This window comes from Rhinoderma darwinii, chromosome 3, assembly GCF_050947455.1.
Source record: "Rhinoderma darwinii isolate aRhiDar2 chromosome 3, aRhiDar2.hap1, whole genome shotgun sequence".
NCBI lineage: Eukaryota > Metazoa > Chordata > Amphibia > Anura > Rhinodermatidae > Rhinoderma > Rhinoderma darwinii.
In genome coordinates this window covers 296,620,871-296,640,925 of record NC_134689.1, presented here as the reverse complement: position 1 = coordinate 296,640,925, position 20,055 = coordinate 296,620,871, and the positions used below count along the sequence as shown (strand labels likewise).

The 20,055-nt window shown below is 44.3% G+C and overlaps 1 protein-coding gene across 1 annotated transcript in view; it reads left to right on the top strand.

Moving 5' to 3' along the window:
- IQGAP1 (IQ motif containing GTPase activating protein 1) overlaps nt 1-20,055 on the top strand; it is a 178,621-nt gene that overhangs the window by 126,257 nt on the left and 32,309 nt on the right. Inside the window, exons 16-23 of the mRNA XM_075858086.1 lie at nt 12,685-12,775; nt 13,739-13,906; nt 14,133-14,275; nt 15,201-15,371; nt 16,219-16,302; nt 16,846-16,917; nt 17,001-17,070; nt 19,271-19,479. Coding sequence (XP_075714201.1) covers nt 12,685-12,775; nt 13,739-13,906; nt 14,133-14,275; nt 15,201-15,371; nt 16,219-16,302; nt 16,846-16,917; nt 17,001-17,070; nt 19,271-19,479 — 1,008 coding nt within the window. The remainder of the gene's footprint in view (nt 1-12,684; nt 12,776-13,738; nt 13,907-14,132; nt 14,276-15,200; nt 15,372-16,218; nt 16,303-16,845; nt 16,918-17,000; nt 17,071-19,270; nt 19,480-20,055) is intronic.

Here is a 20,055-nt window from a genome sequence, read left to right as displayed (position 1 = left end):
CTGTAGGTGATGCCACACAGCCCCCTGTAGGTGATGCCACACAGCCCCCTGTAGGTGATGCCACACAGCCCCCTGTAGGTGATGCCACACAGCCCCCTGCAGGCGATGCCACACAGCCCCCTGCAGGCGATGCCACCCTGTCCCCTGTAGGTAATGCCACCCAGCCCCCTGTAGGTAATGCCACCAAGTCCCCTGTAGGTAATGCCACCAAGTCCCCTGTAGGTAATGCCACCAAGCCCCCTGTAGGTAATGCCACCAAGCCCCCTGTAGGCGATGCCACACAGCCACCTGTAGGCGATGCCACACAGCCACCTGTAGGCGATGCCACACAGCCACCTGTAGGCGATACCACACAGCCCCCTGTAGGCGATGCCACACAGCCCCCTGTAGGCGATGCCACCCTGCCCCCTGTAGGTGATGCCACCCACCCTGCCCCCTGTAGGTGATGCCACCCACCCTGCCCCCTGTAGGTGATGCCACACAGTCCCCTGTAGGTTGCACCCATCCCCCCCCCCCTTCCAGGAGAAGTCACTGACTTCAATGTCCATATATGGACAGTGTAGTCACTGACTTCTCCTTAAGAGGAATTCCCTGCCACAGGTCGGGAATTCCGCTTCAGAAGTGAGTGACGTCACTGTGTCCATATATGGACAGTGTAGTCACTCACTTCTCCTGTAGCGGAATCCCCGGCCATAGAGTCGGGGATTTCGCTGCAGAAGTGAGTCACTTCGCTGTGTCCATATATGGACAGTGTAGTCACTCACTTCTCCTGTAGCGGCATCCCCGGCCATAGAGTCGGGGATTCCGCTGCAGAAGTGCGTGACTTCGCTGTGTCCATATATGGACAGTGTAGTCACTCACTTCTGCTGTAGCGGCATCCCCGGCCATAGAGTCGGGGATTCCGCTGCAGAAGTGCGTGACTTCGCTGTGTCCATATATGGACAGTGTAGTCACTCACTTCTCCTGTAGCGGCATCCCCGGCCATAGAGTCGGGGATTCCGCTGCAGAAGTGCGTGACTTCGCTGTGTCCATATATGGACAGTGTAGTCACTCACTTCTCCTGTAGCGGCATCCCCGGCCATAGAGTCGGGGATTCCGCTGCAGAAGTGCGTGACTTCGCTGTGTCCATATATGGACAGTGTAGTCACGCACTTCTCCTGTAGCGGCATCCCCGGCCATAGAGTCGGGGATTCCGCTGCAGAAGTGCGTGACTTCGCTGTGTCCATATATGGACAGTGTAGTCACGCACTCCTCCTGTAGTGGAATCCCCAATCCCCAGCCGGTGATTGGGGATTCCGACTCCTACAGCGAGCAATAAAAGATCCTCCTCCTCACATGCACTCTGCACTGTGAGGAGGAGGAGAGAGAGTGCGCGAGCGACGGTAGACCCGGCCATCACTCGGGACACATTCCGGTGATGGCCGTGTATTACCCGGCCCCATAGACTTCTATGGGAGCCGGACGGCCGGGCACCCGGCTGAAAATAGAGCATGTCCTATTTTTTGACGGGCGGTTTTCCCGGCCGTCAAAAAATCGGTCGTGTGAATAGCCCCATTAGGGGTCTATTATTCCTAATGCAGCCGGGTGCCGGCCGATTTATGAACGGCCGGCACCCGGCCGGGAATCCCTGTCGTGTGAATCCCGCCTTAGGTGGGATTCACACGACCGGGTCGTTCCCGAGCCCGAGTGTCGGCCGGTAAAATCGGCCATTTTGCCCGGCCGGTTTGCATTAAGTTTTGCATCCGTGCCGGGCCGGGCAGATCCGGATAGTGACATCAGCGGCAACTCCTGAAGGGGAATCCCCATGTGTTCGGGGGTTCCGCTTCAGGAGTTTCCCCTGATGTCACTGCCCAGATATGGACAGAGACATCAAGCGCTCTGTCCAGGAGCGGAATCCCCGAAAACATGGGGATTCCGCTCCTTCAAGGAGCTAAAGTGCAACTAGCACATAGCAGAGCGGGGAGATACCTCCCCGCTCTGCTATAGTGGCGTCGCTACAGTAGTAGCAGCAGCAGCTGCTAGCGGCGCCATCGAAGGTGTCGCCGGGCCAGGGTGCTTTTCAAGCAGGGGAAGGGAGCCAGCGCAGCGCTCCCTCCACCTGCTGTACACCCCGGCCCTGCCACACAGTGTACAGCGATGCCATTCGTCAGAATGGCATCAACTCCTCCTCCTCACATGCACTCTGCGCTGTGAGGAGGAGGAGATAGAGCGCAAGCTCCGAAAAAACCCGGCCATCACTCGGGACACATCCCGGTGATGGCCGTGTAATACCCGGCCCCATAGACTTCTATGGGGGCCGGGTACCCGGGCGAAAATAGAGCATGTCCTATTTTTTGACGGCCGGTTTTCCAGGCCGTCAAAAAATCGGTCGTGTGAATAGCCCCATTAGGGGTCTATTATTCCCAATGCAGCCGGGTGCCGGCCGATTTATGAACGGCCGGCACCCGGCCGGGAAACCCTGCCGTGTGAATGAGGCCTTACTAGATATTCCATATATATTTAGTTGCACAGAAGAAGAGGATGTTTGACAATGTTTTAATAACAATGGGGATTGTATACATGGTGAATATTGTTTATATGACTGTGGAGTGTTTGTGAGAGTGCTGGCTTTGCTTTGAACAAGCCGGATATTTTTATTACAGAGTATGAGCGGTATTGTGGCCAGGGACAGCTGTACGCGTAGCCTGTCTGCTCTTTATTGCTGGTCCTTCAGGAGTACAGCATATCAGAAAAATGATTGTATCATGGCTTACTATAGATATATTTGTAGATGAAGATAAGACTCTGTGTAGGCAGCTGCTTGTGGGTGGTCTGCAGTGTTTTTGGCATTGATGTTCTAAAAGTACAAGTCCTTCTATGCCACAGTTCTTTATTGGGTGATTACTGCACACAGCAGACACGTGTGAGTGTGTAAATGATGCTGATGGCTGTGTGCCTTATGATGCTGATGGCTGTGTGCCTTATGATGCTGATGGCTGTGTGCCTTATGATGCTGATGGCTGTGTGCCTTATGATGCTGATGGCTGTGTGGCTTATGATGCTGATGGCTGTGTGCCTTATGCTGCTGATGGCTGTGTGCCTTATGCTGCTGATGGCTGTGTGCCTTATGCTGCTGATGGCTGTGTGCCTTATGCTGCTGATGGCTGTGTGCCTTATGATGCTGATGGCTGTGTGCCTTATGATGCTGATGGCTGTGTGCCTTATGATGCTGATGGCTGTGTGCCTTATGATGCTGATGGCTGTGTGCCTTATGATGCTGATGGCTGTGTGCCTTATGCTGCTGATGGCTGTGTGCCTTATGCTGCTGATGGCTGTGTGCCTTATGCTGCTGATGGCTGTGTGCCTTATGCTGCTGATGGCTGTGTGCCTTATGCTGCTGATGGCTGTGTGCCTTATGATGCTGATGGCTGTGTGCCTTATGATGCTGATGGCTGTGTGCCTTACGATGCTGATGGCTGTGTGCCTTACGATGCTGATGGCTGTGTGCCTTACGATGCTGATGGCTGTGTGCCTTACGGTGCTGATGGCTGTGTGCCTTACGGTGCTGATGGCTCTGTGCCTTACGGTGCTGATGGCTGTGTGCCTTACGATGCTGATGGCTGTGTGCCTTATGGTGCTGATGGCTGTGTGCCTTATGATGCTGATGGCTGTGTGCCTTATGATGCTGATGGCTGTGTGCCTTATGATGCTGATGGCTGTGTGCCTTATGATGCTGATGGCTGTGTGCCTTATGGTGCTGATGGCTGTGTGCCTTATGGTGCTGATGGCTGTGTGCCTTATGGTGCTGATGGCTGTGTGCCTTATGGTGCTGATGGCTGTGTGCCTTATGATGCTGATGGCTGTGTGCCTTATGGTGCTGATGGCTATGTGCCTTATGCTGCTGATGGCTGTGTGCAGTAATCTCCAGCTGCAGTTTCTCTATTCAGACGAGCGTGTTTCAATGGGGCTATTCAGGCATGTGAGTTTTCACACAGCGAGTGTCCATTGCATGAAACTCACTGCATGTCCTATATTGGCATGTTTTTGCGCACCTATTCGCCCATTGAAGTCTATTGGTGCGTGAAACCACGGACAGCACACAGACGACGGCCGTGTGCTGTCCGAGTTTCACTCATCAGTTACAAAGAAATGCAGAGACGTGTTTTTTTTAAAAAAAGTGCTTGCACTGACGTGAAAAACGCATGTCACACGCAAAGCACACTGATGCCAATACGCTATGCACCCGGACGAGAAATGTAGAAAAAACGCTGCGGTTTTTTTTTTATGCGTGCAAATCGGACACGCTTGTCTGAATATAGCCTTAGTATTTCAGAGACACAACATGCGGGGGAAGGGGTGCAGCAGGGGGGAGACATTTGATGTGCTCAGAGTGCAGTGTACAACAGTAAATTCTTAAGTCACACGTAGCGTAATTGCGTCAGATTTACTGTCCAGATTTGTGGACACAAAATCTGCAGCATTTCACAGTAGCAGCAAAGTGGATGAGATTTAAAAAAAAAAAAAAAAAGATGTCATCCACACACTTCTGAAAATTTCTGTGCAGAAATTGACCTGCGGTGCAGATTCTGTTGGTAATTTATGCTGTGCGATGATTGCATAGATGTTGTGGACTTTCCCTATTAAGTTTATTGGGGAAGTGAAATTCCGCAACAAATTCTTGGACTTATGTTTCACCCCATGTGTAGCCAATCACAGGCAAGGCTAGGGTAAGTTTATCGTAATGTTTTTTTTTTATTTTTGTGTTATGTTACCCAATCCCCCCCAAAAAAAAATATTTTCGCCCCCAGAAATCTCATTTGAAGGAACTTTCGGAGCAAAACTTTTTTTTACACTAGGAGAAATTTACGAGCAAAATGCACCAAAATTCTGTCTGATTGCGGAAAATAAATTTGGCTGTCTGCAAAATTTATTATGTGATTTAGATACTCTTTACTGCTTACTAAACCGTTTTAAAGGGTGTGTGGCTAAAAGGAGTCCTAAAATGCGCCAGATTTATTTATGGTGTGTGCCATAGTTTGGCACAAGGTATTGTTGTTAAGTACGCCAGTCATGAGGTGGTGTAAAGAAGGAGGAAAGTGTCTAACAAGTTTGACAAGGTGAGCCACATTTACTACTTTCCAGCGCGTGTCACTGTGTAAATTTTACCGCAGTTTCGGCCTGTCTGTTCCAGGTTTAACTGGTCTGAGACGGTAATAATAAATCTCCCCCACTGCGTTCTACCCAGTGAAGGGCCAGAGAGGGCGGCACAGGGATATTCTTTGAATCCCTGAGAAATACATTGGCTCCTCAGGACCTGCATTAGACCTAAGTCTATAGATTTTGCCTGGTGTTTTCCTTTAATGGTCGTCTCTAGTTGTAGACATATTTTTCTTGTATTTCCATTTTTTTCCAGGCAGCTATTCAAATGGTGAGCATGTTCTCTTATTCTTAGATAATAAAATGAAGAGATCATTTGAAGAGTAAGGCTACATGCACACGTTGCGTATTTTTCTGTGGAAAATATGCATCAAAACCGCAGCAATACACAGACAATTCGCTGCAGATTTTGGTTGCGATTTTCCACAGCACTAGGCAGATACAATTCGCCAGCGGAAACGCAAGATAAATTGACGTGCTGCGGATTCTAAAAAACGCACCGTAGGTCAATTTTTGTCCCGAAAAATACTGCACTGTGTACATGAGATTTCCTGGAATCTCATTGACAATGCTGGTACTGTATTAGCGGCGGATTTGGCACACGCAAATCCACCCGGCAAAACCGCACGTAATACGCATTGTGTGCATTGAGCCTAAAGAGAGTCCTGGCAGCATGGATAAGAGTTAACTTTCCAGCCAGATCACGTGTTGGCCCCAGCACAGGGTGGATGAGAATTTCTACAGGAACTGATTTCCAGTCCAAGCATTTCCTCCCGCTGCTGAGCTGGTCTGAAATAACCATTTCTATTCACTGAGCTCAGGGCTGGCAGACTGGGCTACGCGTTACACTTGGGCAAAATTGCCTTATTTAGTCATGAGCCTTGAGACCTATTGTGCTCCCAATGCACAGTCACTTAAGATATGGTTACACAACAACCAAATTTAGCAAAACATTAAAAAAAAAAGCAGCTTGAGATGACTGTGAAACTAAATGTGTCACACTGCAGTCCGTGGTTAGTGTGAAGCCATACGTTTATGTACTGTGTAATTGTACTGAGATCTTGTTATTCTGCATTTACTATTCTTCTATATAGTGGGAAGCAGTGAAGTTTTACAGAGTATCCCACCCCATAGGAAACAAAAAAAATATATATATATATTATAAATGTTTTAGTTCTCACAGCCTTGCATTAAGCTGGCTACATATATATATATATATGGGAATACTTTCTTATGACAAGTGAAGATCCCATTGGAGAACACAAATCTTGCTGAAAACGTACTCCGTAAATCATTGTCAGATTCTCTCATGTATAGTTTGTTTATTCCAACACAGGACATATTCGGGCTAATGACAGGCATCGGAGTCTCGCAGTAAAGCTGCTTAAACAGGTCATGTACATGATATATAATGTCAATTCTTGCCTGATGTGTATCAGGTTTCCATTGAAATCACCTGAATAATAAATTTTTCAGAACTGATACCCTTTGCTCCTACTTGTATTACCCCATATCTCTCAGTTACTGTTTTTACTGTATATGTCTTTTGTTTCTTTCCATCTGATGTTCATTTATTACATTTTCTCCCCCCCCCCCCTCCTCCACAGATACACACGTTACTCTCTCACCGCTCTACTAAATCAGCACTGGAAAATAGTGAGGCAGGGCTATGCCTTCTGTGCAGTGGACCCTAATCTTTTATGGTTTCCTATGCCTCTTGTTTTTTTTTATTTGCATTTTACATATCCGTCCTTTGCCACTTATAGCACTTTAGTTAGTGGTTACATGCTAAGTCAGTTTTGGGTATATCTTCATTAAAGAAATGTAAATGTTCTGAATTAAGACATAAAATGATTAGTCCTTTAACTTCTGTCGTGGCAATGGATTCGGCCCTCGCAAGCAGCCCTTTTAGACTTGGCATTAACATGCTGCATGTTGTTGTGTAGAAGGATACAAACCTCCGACTATGTTGGCTAGATTGATTATTGGAAGCTGCAAAATATTATGCATAACATCTGAATTGTTATACTTTATAGCATAACAGCAATTTAAATTAGTTCTTCTGGGGTCCACTGAGAATAAAATATTGCTAGGGAAAGAATACAATAAGGTAGGTAATAGTGATTCATATAAAGGAGGCATCGGTAAAAGGCATATATGATAATGGTTGGTATTCGAGAGAACGGGTGATAGTGGCTTGTATACAGTAAGGGGGAATATATAGTAATGGTTGGTATTGGAGAGTACAGGTGATAGTGATTGGTATTAAGGAGACATTAGTAAAACACATATACAGTGCATTCGGAACGTCTTCAGACCCTTTTAAATTTTTTCACATTTCGTTATGTTGAGGCCTAATGCTATAAATCAGATACCCCCCCCCAGACATGTTTCTCTACTGATGCAGCGTCTTCATGGGTATTCTTACCAATGGCGGCAATCGACAGAATGCCCTTATTCATAGATTCATGTAACGTCATGGGGATGATCCTTTAGTTGGACCAATAACAAGAATACAGACACTTGCGTCGCTCATTGCAGTGGAGTGATAGACCAATCACAAGTCTATCCCTTTGTCCAATCCGAAAGGTATTAGCACACATGCGCATTTTGACTTCCATCGGCGGTTCACTCATCCAAGTCCTAGAACGGCACAACTGCACATGTCAACGGACTTAGAAAATTTTAGCTTAGTGAATAAGTACGTTGACATGTGCCGTTCTAGCACTTGGATGAGTGGTACGCTGATGGAAGTCAAAATGCGCTCGCGCCCCAATACCTTTCAGATTGGACGAAGGGATGGACTTGTGATTGGTCTATCCCTCCTTCCCGCCACTACAATTAGCGACGTATTCTTGTTATTGGTCCAACTAAAGGACCATCCCCCATGACGTTACATGAATCGATATAAATAAGGGCTTTTTGTCGATCGCCACCATTGGCTCCAATATCTCTGAAGACGCTACATCGGAAGTGAAACATGTCGGGGGAGGGGGGCTATCTAAGTTTTGAAACAATGCTTTGCTGACAGCCATACTCGGTACCTTTTTGCTCTATTAGTGAATGTGTAGCGGACTGCAGCCGCTTACTTAGATAGTAAATTCAAACAGACTCGTTGCTCTAATAGCACAACCTAAGAATTCAGCCTTCTATCCACTGTCCGTTAATACTGATTAGTTTAACAGTGTGTGGTTCGTTATTGTCACTCTAAATGAGGAAAATAAAAGTTTTAACAATATATAAAAAATTCTTGTACCTAAGTAGGTAGTTGGGAAATGGGGCTTTCTTTGTCTTGTGGCAAGTTGTTTTTGGTAATTGCATATTTGCCAGCAAACTACCTGCGTCTTTCATAGTGCTTTGCTATTTGCTTCAGTTGGCACTGTGTAATGCTTAATTTCCCCTGCTGCCCCCCTCCTGCAGATTACTGCTGATCCCTGGGGGTACGAGCAGTGGGACACTCAGCTTAATGTCAGAATACCCCTTTAAGGGATTGTGCAAAGTGGGATTCCCCCTTTAAAACAAATAATATTTTTTTATCTAATGCTTTGGCATGTTTGATGTCATTACCCAGTGAATTGCTACCACTAAACACCCTTTCACCTTATGTTTCCCAGGGCAATAGTACATTACTGAAAGGTTTACACTTCTCCCTTAAAAAGTGTCAATGACCCCTTCAATTGTTTGACCTCAGGACTGTGCAGTACAAGAGCCCTGTGTGTATGGTTTATGATTTGTCCAAACTGCCACCTGGCTTCTGCCTGATTAGCGTTGGCAAGATTTATGGCTATGTGTTGCCAGTCTGCTTATACACAAAAAGTGTGAGTAGTGTTTAGTTGTGTTTAACACAAAACCTGTGTGGTCTCTTGGAACAAAAAGCACTTTGACTAAGTAATTATTGGCAGCTTTTCTCAATGAGTTACTCACGGGACACGTTTTACTATTAAAACTGAGCTCTTTGTTTCTATAGGGGGAATACTTTCATGTCATTACTGTTTATACAGTACAATAGACCTGTTTCCTATCACAATATTTCCAATTTACTTACTGAAAATTCCAGATGATTACCATTACCTTTAAATGTTTGTTCCACAGAGGTCTACTTGTTTTGTGATAACCACATTTCAAAAAGAATCACCCGCTTCTCAGTTATTGGAAACAGTCATGGAAAATTATTCTGGGTCTAGCTTTGTTGATCTTAGGCTCTGTTCACATCTGCGTTGGGGTTCCGTCGGAGGTTTCCGTCAGAACGGGACCCTGAGCAGACACAAACTGACACTGACAGAAACCTGAGGTTTCCATTTCCATCACTGTTGATTTCAGTGGTGATGGAGACGGTGCCCGTGGTTTCCGTTTGTCTCTTTTGTGCACCGGATCCGTCGTTTTGCAGGAAGCAATAGCGTAGTTGACTACGCTATTGCTTCCAGCAAAACTACGGGACCCCAATGCAGATTTGAGCAGAGCCTTAGTCTGCCATATCACTCCTTCCCATCTGTCCAATGTACTGGGCAGCAGCTCTTTCCTAAACTCTATGTGTCAGACCATTCCTTCCCCAGCACTGATATGTGCCAGACCACGCCTTCCCCAGCTCTGATATGTGCCGGACCACGCCTTCCCCAGCTCTGATATGTGCTGGACCACGCCTTCCCCAGCTCTGATATGTGCCGGACCACGCCTTTCCCAGTTATAATATGTGCCAGAGCACACCTACCTCAGCTCTGATATGTGCCGGACCATGCCTCATGCAGTTTTATGTGCCAGACGGTGCCTACCTCATCTCTGATATGTGCCAGAGCACACTTACCTCAGCTCTGATATGTGCCAGACCACTCCTTCTGCAGCTCTGATATGTGCCAGACCACGCCTTCCGCAGCTCTGATATGTGCCAGACCACGCCTTCCGCAGCTCTGATATGTGCCAGACCACGCCTTCCGCAGCTCTGGTATGTGCCAGACCACGCCTTCCGCAGCTCTGATATGTGCCAGACCACGCCTTCCGCAGCTCTGATATGTGCCAGACCACGCCTTCCCCAGCTCTATGTGCCAGACCATGCCTTCCCCAGCTCTGATATGTGCCAGACCACGCCTTCCCCAGCTCTGATATGTGCCAGACCACGCCTTCCCCAGCTCTGATATGTGCCAGACCACGCCTTCCCCAGCTCTGATATGTACCAGACCGTGCCTACCTCATCTCTGATATGTGCCAGACCACGCCTTGCCCAACTCTGATATGTGCCAGACCACGCCTTCCCCAGCTCTGATATGTGCCAGACCACGCCTTCCCCAGCTCTGATATGTGCCAGACCACGCCTTCCCCAGCTCTGATATGTGCCAGACCACGCCTTCCCCAGCTCTGATATGTGCCAGACCACGCCTTCCCCAGCTCTGATATGTGCCAGACCACGCCTTCCCCAGCTCTGATATGTGCCGGACCACGCCTACTTCAGCTCTGATATGTGCCGGATCATGCTTCATGTAGTTTTATGTGCCAGACCGTGCCTACCTCATCTCTGATATGTGTCAGACCACGCCTTCCGCAGCTCTGATATATGCCAGACCACTCCTTCTGCAGCTCTGATATGTGCCAGACCACTCCTTCTGCAGCTCTGATATGTGCCAGACCACGCCTTCTGCAGCTCTGATATGTGCCAGACCATGCCTTCCGCAGCTCTGATATGTGCCAGACCACGCCTTCTGCAGCTCTGATATGTGCCAGACCATGCCTTCTGCAGCTCTGATATGTGCCAGACCATGCCTTCCGCAGCTATGATATGTACCAGACCGTGCCTACCTCATCTCTGATATGTGCCAGACCACGCCTTGCCCAACTCTGATATGTGCCAGACCACGCCTTCCCCAGCTCTGATATGTGCCAGACCACGCCTTCCCCAGCTCTGATATGTGCCAGACCACGCCTTCCGCAGCTCTGATATGTGCCAGACCACGCCTTCCGCAGCTCTGATATGTGCCAGACCACGCCTTCCCCAGCTCTGATATGTGCCAGACCACGCCTTCCCCAGCTCTGATATGTGCCAGACCACGCCTTCCCCAGCTCTGATATGTGCCAGACCACGCCTTCCCCAGCTCTGATATGTGCCAGACCACGCCTTCCCCAGCTCTGATATGTGCCAGACCACGCCTTCTTCAGCTCTGATATGTGCCGGATCATGCTTCATGTAGTTTTATGTGCCAGACCGTGCCTACCTCATCTCTGATATGTGCCAGACCACGCCTTGCCCAACTCTGATATGTGCCAGACCACGCCTTCCCCAGCTCTGATATGTGCCAGCCCACGCCTTCCCCAGCTCTGATATGTGCCAGACCGTGCCTACCTCATCTCTGATATGGACCAGACCACGCCTTCCCCAGCTCTGATATGTGCCAGACCACGCCTTCCCCAGCTCTGATATGTGCCAGCCCACGCCTTCCCCAGCTCTGATATGTGCCGGACCACGCCTACTTCAGCTCTGATATGTGCTGGATCATGCTTCATGTAGTTTTATGTGCCAGACCGTGCCTACCTCATCTCTGATATGGACCAGACCACACCTTCCCCAGCTCTGATATGTGCCAGACCACACCTTCCCCAGCTCTGATATGTGCCAGACCACGTCTTCCCCAGCTCTGATATGTGCCAGACCATTCCTTACGTGTGAGAACAATCTGTCTCCAGATCTGCTGTTTCTTTAACCACTATAATTGGGAGAAAAAAGGAATTCTCTCCATACACCCCTTATGAATACTTTAGATTGCTTTGGAAAGGATGCTGGGAGGTAAATTAAAATATTTTTAACTTAAAGCTGCTGGGTCGCAATATAAAATCTGTAACCGTGCCCCCCTCCTGCCATGTGCCATTTATAATACTGGTGTCTATTTATGTGGCAGAAGACCCCCCTCAGTAACCATGGCCTGGCTGTGACTACTAGCTCTGCGCCCACTGTAGCTATGCCCCTCATGTTTATTAAGTTTTCTGCTACAAACACATCCACTGTAGTTAAAGTATTATATTACATAAATAATCATTTCACTTTATTAAAGATTAAATCTAACCAATTGGATGATGCACAATATGTTCCCATATCCATAAAACCAGCTAAATAACAGAAATGTTTTAACATCTGAAGACTATTGGGGGTATAGTGAATTTTGTCATTTCTGTGTTATCTGTAATGAGCTAAAGAGCCGAGCACTAAAAAAATGAAAATCTTATTAGGTGATCAGACTTTCTGTTCTATATGTGAGGTTTTAATTCTTGACTCTTGTGGAATATTTCTGAAAAATACATATTGGCTTAGGCTCTGTTGAACATATTGAAATACTCAAATGTATGATCAATATTGTAAGGGGAATATAACTACTGCGTATCGTCCATACATCAGTTGTGGATTGTCTATCTGATTTTCACATGGCGTACAGGCACATCTGCAAACAATGGATCATTTCCGTCATCTCGTCATTTGGTGGACAACAGTGCCCTCTGCAGTTTTACAAAGTCTTGGCATGATTCTCATGCACGCTAATCCAAGTAATATTTATGTGTTTTCTTCCTCAGGAAACAAAAGATGAATCTGCAGTTCTCTGGCTGGATGAAATTCAAGATGGAATATTCCGCTCCAATAAAGAAACAGAAGATGCCCAAAGATGTATGTACCCGTGTATTGTAATTCATTACAACTCCATGACACATTCCACATTAGACACAGGGACAAAGTGTGCACTATTCATATTTGAGAAAATATAATGACTAAGTAGGTCATCTTTCTAGTATTGTATTTAGAAGACTTTTATTAGAGCTTTATATGGAATCATGATTTTGAATGATAAAAGGCGCTGTTCACATTTACATTGAGAGCCTCTGTTGGCGGTTCCTTCAGCCTTTCCAGCAGTTTAGACGGCAAGACTAGTGCAGTCTACAGCGCTATTCTTGCTGTCAAAAATACCAGAGCCCTGATGGACCCTATTAAAGTCAATAAGGTTCGTTGGGGCTTGGGGTTATTCTGTTTCAAAGTGGATCCGACATACTGTCATGACTGTGATGAACGGAAGCCATGAGGCTACAGTGAAAAGCGCCTAAAAGTTCATTTCTACTGGATTTATTGCTTTTTGCTGACAAAACCACCCTGTTATTCTCCGTTAGAAATAATGTCATTTATAAGTCTGGGCTACATGGCTTTGTGATTTAAATTTATTTAAAAAAAAAAAAAAGTCAATTAGTCAATGCCACAATATTGCTTGCTTTATCATATCCACAGTACTCGTGTGTGGGGTTTCTTTATTCTAAAATTTCCCATAGGAATTTCTGAAAGTGTCATGTGAAAAACTGCATTCCAGCCTGATGCAGCACCATCATTTCCCATGGAGTTGGCTTTTTTTTTTTCTTCTTTTTTGTGCTGCATTGACTGACTTTCATATACACATATAGGTTCGGTTTGGATAAAGTCCTTAATCCTTAACTAGATATTGCTTATAACATGGCAATTTTTGTCAGGAAGTTTATACTTTTGATTTCTCTTATTGATTTCTGTTACATATAGACAGTTGCGTCTGTATTATAGTGAAAAAGTCTTCATTTTATAAACCTACTTATATAATTTTTGTTTTTTCAGTCTCCCATGGTGTCTTGGCTATTAATGAGGCAGTAGACAGGGGTGACATTGCCCAGACGCTTCATACCCTGCGTTCCCCTGATGTCGGACTTTATGGCGTGACCGCAGAATGTGCTCAGACATATCAGACGGAACTGGCAGATCTGAAGAAAAGTAAAGCAGCCGAAGGTAAAATACACTATAGAAATCCGTTTCAGATTTCAGAAGAACTGCCCTGCATGTTTTTATAGAACACAAATCAGAGTTGAACAACATATAATGTATTGTTCTACTATGCGGGGTGTTATTGATGATCATTTATCTATTGGGGGAGATGCCAGGCATGATTACATTGATCTATTTCGGTTGAGTAATTACAGTCATCCTTCATGTGTAATGTCTCTCTGTCTTGTAGGGGACAATGGAAGTGAATGGGTGCAGCACTGGGTGAAGGGTGGTTATCATTATTACTTTAATCTGAATAGTAATGACGGTAGCTGGGAAGAGCCCCCAGGATTTGTACAGAACAACGCTCAGCTGTCAAAGGATGATATTCAGGTAAATGGCGGCAATACTGTGCATGACAACACGTATTAATGGAAGACGTTGAATTTCTTTTCTACCTGGAGGCAACATGTGAAAGATTGTAGTTCTAGGATGCTTTAGCTGCATCTAATCATGTTTAGTCTCTCCAAGCAAAGAAGTTTCTCAGGCCTGATGCTTGTATTATCTAGTTTTATATCATAACCTCCTGCTCTGTGACCGGTGCATATCAGAGATTGATTTTCTTTTAAATTAACTTTAAAAACCCACATTTGAAATCAATCCTCTTTTGCACCAATTGGATAAACATGAGCTGTAACTCAACCATAAGGTTAAATGCACACAGAACAGATTTGTTGCGGTTTTTCCGCACGGATTTGCTCATGGAAAATTAGCATCAGAATAGAATAGCAGCCAAGTGGACGAGGCTTTATCGATGCTCATCTACACGTTACTGTGTTTATCCGCAGGGAAATTGACCCGCGGTACAGATTTTTAAATCCGTAGTATGTCAATGTATGTCTCTGATTGGTTGCAGATTTTCACCATAGACTTCAATGGGGAGTCACAATTTGCAATAAATCCACAATTAAATGTATTGTTGCTGATTTTAAACCCATTAACTCTTTTTTTCTTTTCAGTATACGTAGGGAAAACCGTTGTGGCAAATCCGCAAGGCTTGGTATGGATTTGCCACTATGGAGTTTCCCATCCTGTGTGCATTTACCTTAAATATCTTAACAGCCTCACACACACTCAGGTGTCCTTGAGAAGAGAGGATTTAAGTTGAATTTGAATATTATTTCATCTTTTCACTATTCTCACCCAACTTGATGCAATTCTATCCATTTTTCTGTTGTTTTTGTGGTTCGCTTTTGTTTTACCGCATGATATTCATTTTAGGTTTGTATTGTTGTAAAATATTATTTTGCACTAACAGAGCAATATCTCTGGCGTTTCTGCTGCCTATAACCGGGAACAATTATGGCTGGCTAATGAAAGCCTCATCACCAAACTCCAGGCCCGTTGTCGAGGTCACCTGATGCGCAAGAAGTTTAACTCCAGGATGAACTTTTTAAACGGGCAGGCTCCTGCTGTGACCTGCATTCAGGTTCGTTCTCTAATAGATTTAGTAAGGGTTGATCCAAAATGTAGGCTATGTTCACACGTTCAGGACTTGATAAGGGTTTAGGTGCGGATTCTGCATGTGAATCCTTATTAAATCAGCTCACTTTCTGCATCCAATGCAAGGGAATGTGGTACTGTATACCTCATTCACATGCTGCAGAAATATTCCAGGCATATTCACCACAGAAATCCGAGTGTCAGACTTGGATTTCTGCTGCAAATTCTTTGTAAAATACACGTCAGTATTTGCAATAGGAACGCAGCCTAAGTGTACTATCTTGTAACAATATGTATAGTCTTGTCTTATACATTATAGTATATACTGTCTATGTATGTGTAATATATTTATATTAATATTTTTTTATAGTCTTTATTCAGCCGTGCGGATTTTCTCCTTGACTTTAATTGTGGGTGGTCTCTGTAGCTTATAATAACTTCTTCATAGTGACTCCGGGACATGAAGAACTCTCTTTGGCACAATTGAAAGAAGACTGCAGCTGCCATCTAAGGCTGTAGTTGAGGGGTTTTTTTTGTGCTTAATTAATCCTATTACTTGAGAGAGGTCATTGGTCTTATTATGTATACACATGATATTGTGATATAAGCAACTTAACTGTACACCACAAGCCTAACGGAAGTAGTATATAGAAATAAAAAAAATCTATTTGGCGCTCTGATTGTAAATTGTGTATCCCTCCAAGCTGTCCAGAATTTAGGGTCACTTGTTGCATATGTATAAATGAAGATGTTATTCAGCAGGACGTGTATAATACTGAACTTGCATAAGGTTTTGTTTTTCAAATGGTTGACCTTTATTTTGATCCTCATAGGCCCACTACAGAGGTCAGAAGCAGAGGAAAGCATTCAGGGATCGTAAGCTGTATCTGAACGATCACAGTGATGAAGTAGTGAAGGTACTTGGTTATCACATATATCATTTCTGCTACTGGTTTTCTAGGAATACATCATCCAGCTACTCTGTTGGCTTATTTTTTATCATTTTAAGTCGACCTGTCCGCTCTCCTGGCATGTCTGTTTTAGTAACTACTTGTATTCCCCATAATATAACAATGCTAGAGCACCGTTTCTTAGAACTCTGCTTTGTGTTATTACTCTTTTAGTCCTCCGGGAATGTATGAATGAATTGACATCTGGGAATTACAATTCTCTTTGTCCACGGGTTCTGTCCCTACACTGTCTGACACTGTCCAATCCTTACTGACTGTGCCGGACTGTCTATGGACACACCCCATTGACAAGGGGACAACACTCTGTTGTTAATTTATTCATAACTGTCCAGGAGTAATAACCGAGGAATAGTACAATGCCCAGATTGTTATTTCATGGGCAATAGAACGGTTTACTAAAACAAATATATAAGAAGAACTGACAGGTCTTCTTTAACTAACTTGTGTAACATGTTGTAATGACTCTTATTTTTCGCTATTTAATTCTAGATCCAGTCATACACTAGAATGTATCAGGCCAGAAAACGCTACAGAGAAAGACTCAAGTACTTCAAAGACCATGTGAGCACGTTGACCTGTATATCCTGACTGTAGAGCACGCGTTCAGTGAGAATTCACTAATGACTCATATTTATTGTCCACAGATAAATGATATTGTAAAAATCCAAGCTTTTATCCGTGCCAACAAAGCCCGAGATGACTACAAGACCTTGAGTGAGTGCAGTTCCTTTACCTGTGAATGACTTTTGCATGCGTTTTTTTCTTCCTGAAATATCCAGAGCTTAAAGCATTGTTATGCCTAGAAAACATACTCTTAAAAGAGGTTCTCTGCTTTGCACAACCATACTTTTCAGAAGTTTTTTTTTTTTTTACCATAAACTGATCACAATGCGTTCCTCTGATGGGACCCCCAGCAATCTGCTGTAATTTTTGGGTAAACCTGGTAGTAAGTGTTCAATTTCCTTGCAGCGCCACCGCTGGGGAAATTAAGCATTACGCGCTGCTAGTTTAAAACAATGAGTTGTATGTGCAATGTGACTGTGAGACCCTCAATGCATCTGATCTCTACCATCCAAGAGATGAGGATCCTGAACAGAGGACCGCCCTCTAGTAACTCAGAATTCCATAATAGAGTATATGGAAATAGGTTTTTTAAACTAGACAAGCCCTTTAACAATAAGGTCAATAAAGTCCATATATATATATATATATATATATATATATATATATATCTGTAGTTTCCCAAAGAGCATATTTCTATAATTTCCGCTTATAATGTTTGTTCATACACATGGGGATGACTGATATAATATGAGCACGAGAATTGACAGCTTCATGTCTTTATCCTTTCTGATTATTTATGTTGTCATTAAAGGGGTACTCCAGTTTCAGCAAATAAATGTCATTCATACAGTTTTCCAATAAATTTTCTGTATCAATTTCTCGTGGCTTTTCTAGATCTCTGCTTGCTGTCTTTCAGTAGAACCTTCCTTGTTCACTTCCAGTGAAATAGAATCTGTCCTGGTCGTGTGATGGACACAGAGGTGCAGGACTGATTACAGTTATCAGAGCGGTGTCTTGTAACGAGTCATGCACCTCTGTGAATCACATTACCATGTTCAGAATCTTCTATGTCTCCATAGGGATCCATTAGTCAGACGGAATCCAAAAGAGTGTCCTTTGGGTCTCCATCTTCACCTTATACGTTAGTATACAGCGAACTAACGAAGTATGAAATAGCAAAGTGGTATCCTGTTAAAGAAACAAAAACCGTATATTTTGGACAGATACCATATTAGCCTATGGTTGATAGATGCCAACATTTGGCGTCTGTCACGGGGAATTCAATTAACAGAGAAGTCATGAGCTTTTAATGACATAGCCTTCCAATTGATGACCTTTTAAACGGACGCCTAACCGTGACCTTCATCATTTGAAGGCTATAATGGCATCCATTTTTCAGATATGTAATGAAAAAGCTCATGATTCGTTACGAGGGTACCATATTAGTCTATGGTTGATGACTGCTATTGTTAGGCATCCTTCACAGCCTACTTTTAACATAAACACCTTAAGCTTTTCCTGTCATATATGTTAAATGAAGGACAAAAACGCAGTGTGAACCTAGCCTAAACAATGACGTTTCCTATTTAAATGACTGCAAGCTGAGATCTTGAAAACAGTAAGGAATTGATACAGAAAGTATGTTGAAAAATTGTTTAACTTTTCATTTAACATTTATTTGCTCAAACCGGAATTTTTCTATTAAAGAAGCACTCCACTTTTTTTTTTTAATTTCACACTCCTTTTATACATTGGTGTTTCAGTGGGGTGCTGTGTGCAGAAATACTTACCGATCCCCGCATCGCGTCGTTTTCGGGTCCAGCTCCGCCCTCATGATCTTCATTCTGACCTTTTCTGGAATCACTGCTTTTTAGAAAACCCGGAGTCAGGCTCTCAATGCGTTCCTATTGAGCATCATTCTGGCTCCCATAGGAATGCATTGAGAGCCTGAGTTCCGGTTTTCTCCAAAGCACAGTGATTCCAGACCAGGTCAGAATGTGATCACGTGGGCGGCGCTGGACCCGAAAACTAAGTGATGTGGGGATCGGTAAGTATTTCTCCTCACAGCACCCCACTAAAACACCAAAGTACAAACGGAGGGGGAAATGAAAAAAAAAAACCCGTGGAGCGCTTCTTTAATTGTAGAGTTATACCATTAAATGTGCCTTATTGGATCTGTCTCAAGATGTTACAGCAACTATCACTGATATTACACATTCAATAACTGAATGGCAGAGGCCCAAGTACACATCTTCACATGACATAGTATCAGTAGATGACTTTCAGGGACTAGGAGCCATTTGAAGGATACAAGAATGATCTAATATTTCTTTACGTATTCTTTTTCCAGTCAATGCTGAAAATCCACCAATGGCAGTAGTGCGCAAGTTTGTTCATCTTTTGGATCAGAGTGATCAGGACTTCCAGGAAGAATTGGAGGTCATGAAGCTGAGAGAAGAAGTAGTGACTCTTCTAAGATCAAACCAGCAGCTGGAGAATGACCTCAATCTCATGGATATCAAGATTGGACTCCTTGTGAAAAATAAAATTACTTTGCAGGTATGGTAATACATTTTTTTTTATTTGTTCATATAATAGAGCCGTACTGTTAAATGGTTATTCCCATCTTATAACTCCAATCACTAGGATATGCCATTACTTTTTTATTGGTGGGGTTGCAACCTCTGGGACACCACCGATCCTGAGAATAAAGGGGCGCAGTGGCACTTCGGCCACCCACTGTGCAAGAAACTGCATCAAGGCCCCATTCAAGGGAATCAGCACTTCAGCCCCTTCATTCTCAGGGTCAGTGGTGTCGGACCCCAACCAATTATAAAGTGATAGCATATTCTAGGGGTATCCCTTCACTTTATAAGATGGTAATATCCATTTAAGGCATGCCTCTTGATATCATGACACCTTATAGCTCTGTGTAATGCATGATGAGAAAACATTTAATCCCTGTGAAATCTCCATTGAAGAGCATTATGCTGACATTTATAAATGAATGCAATGACAAACGCCACGTTTCTGATCTCGAAATCTGGGAACTTGAGTCTGCTAAAAGCTGGTAGATCTGCTAAGACTTGTGCTACTCCGTGACTAAAAGTAGTGAGTCAATGGAAGGAAAATCGT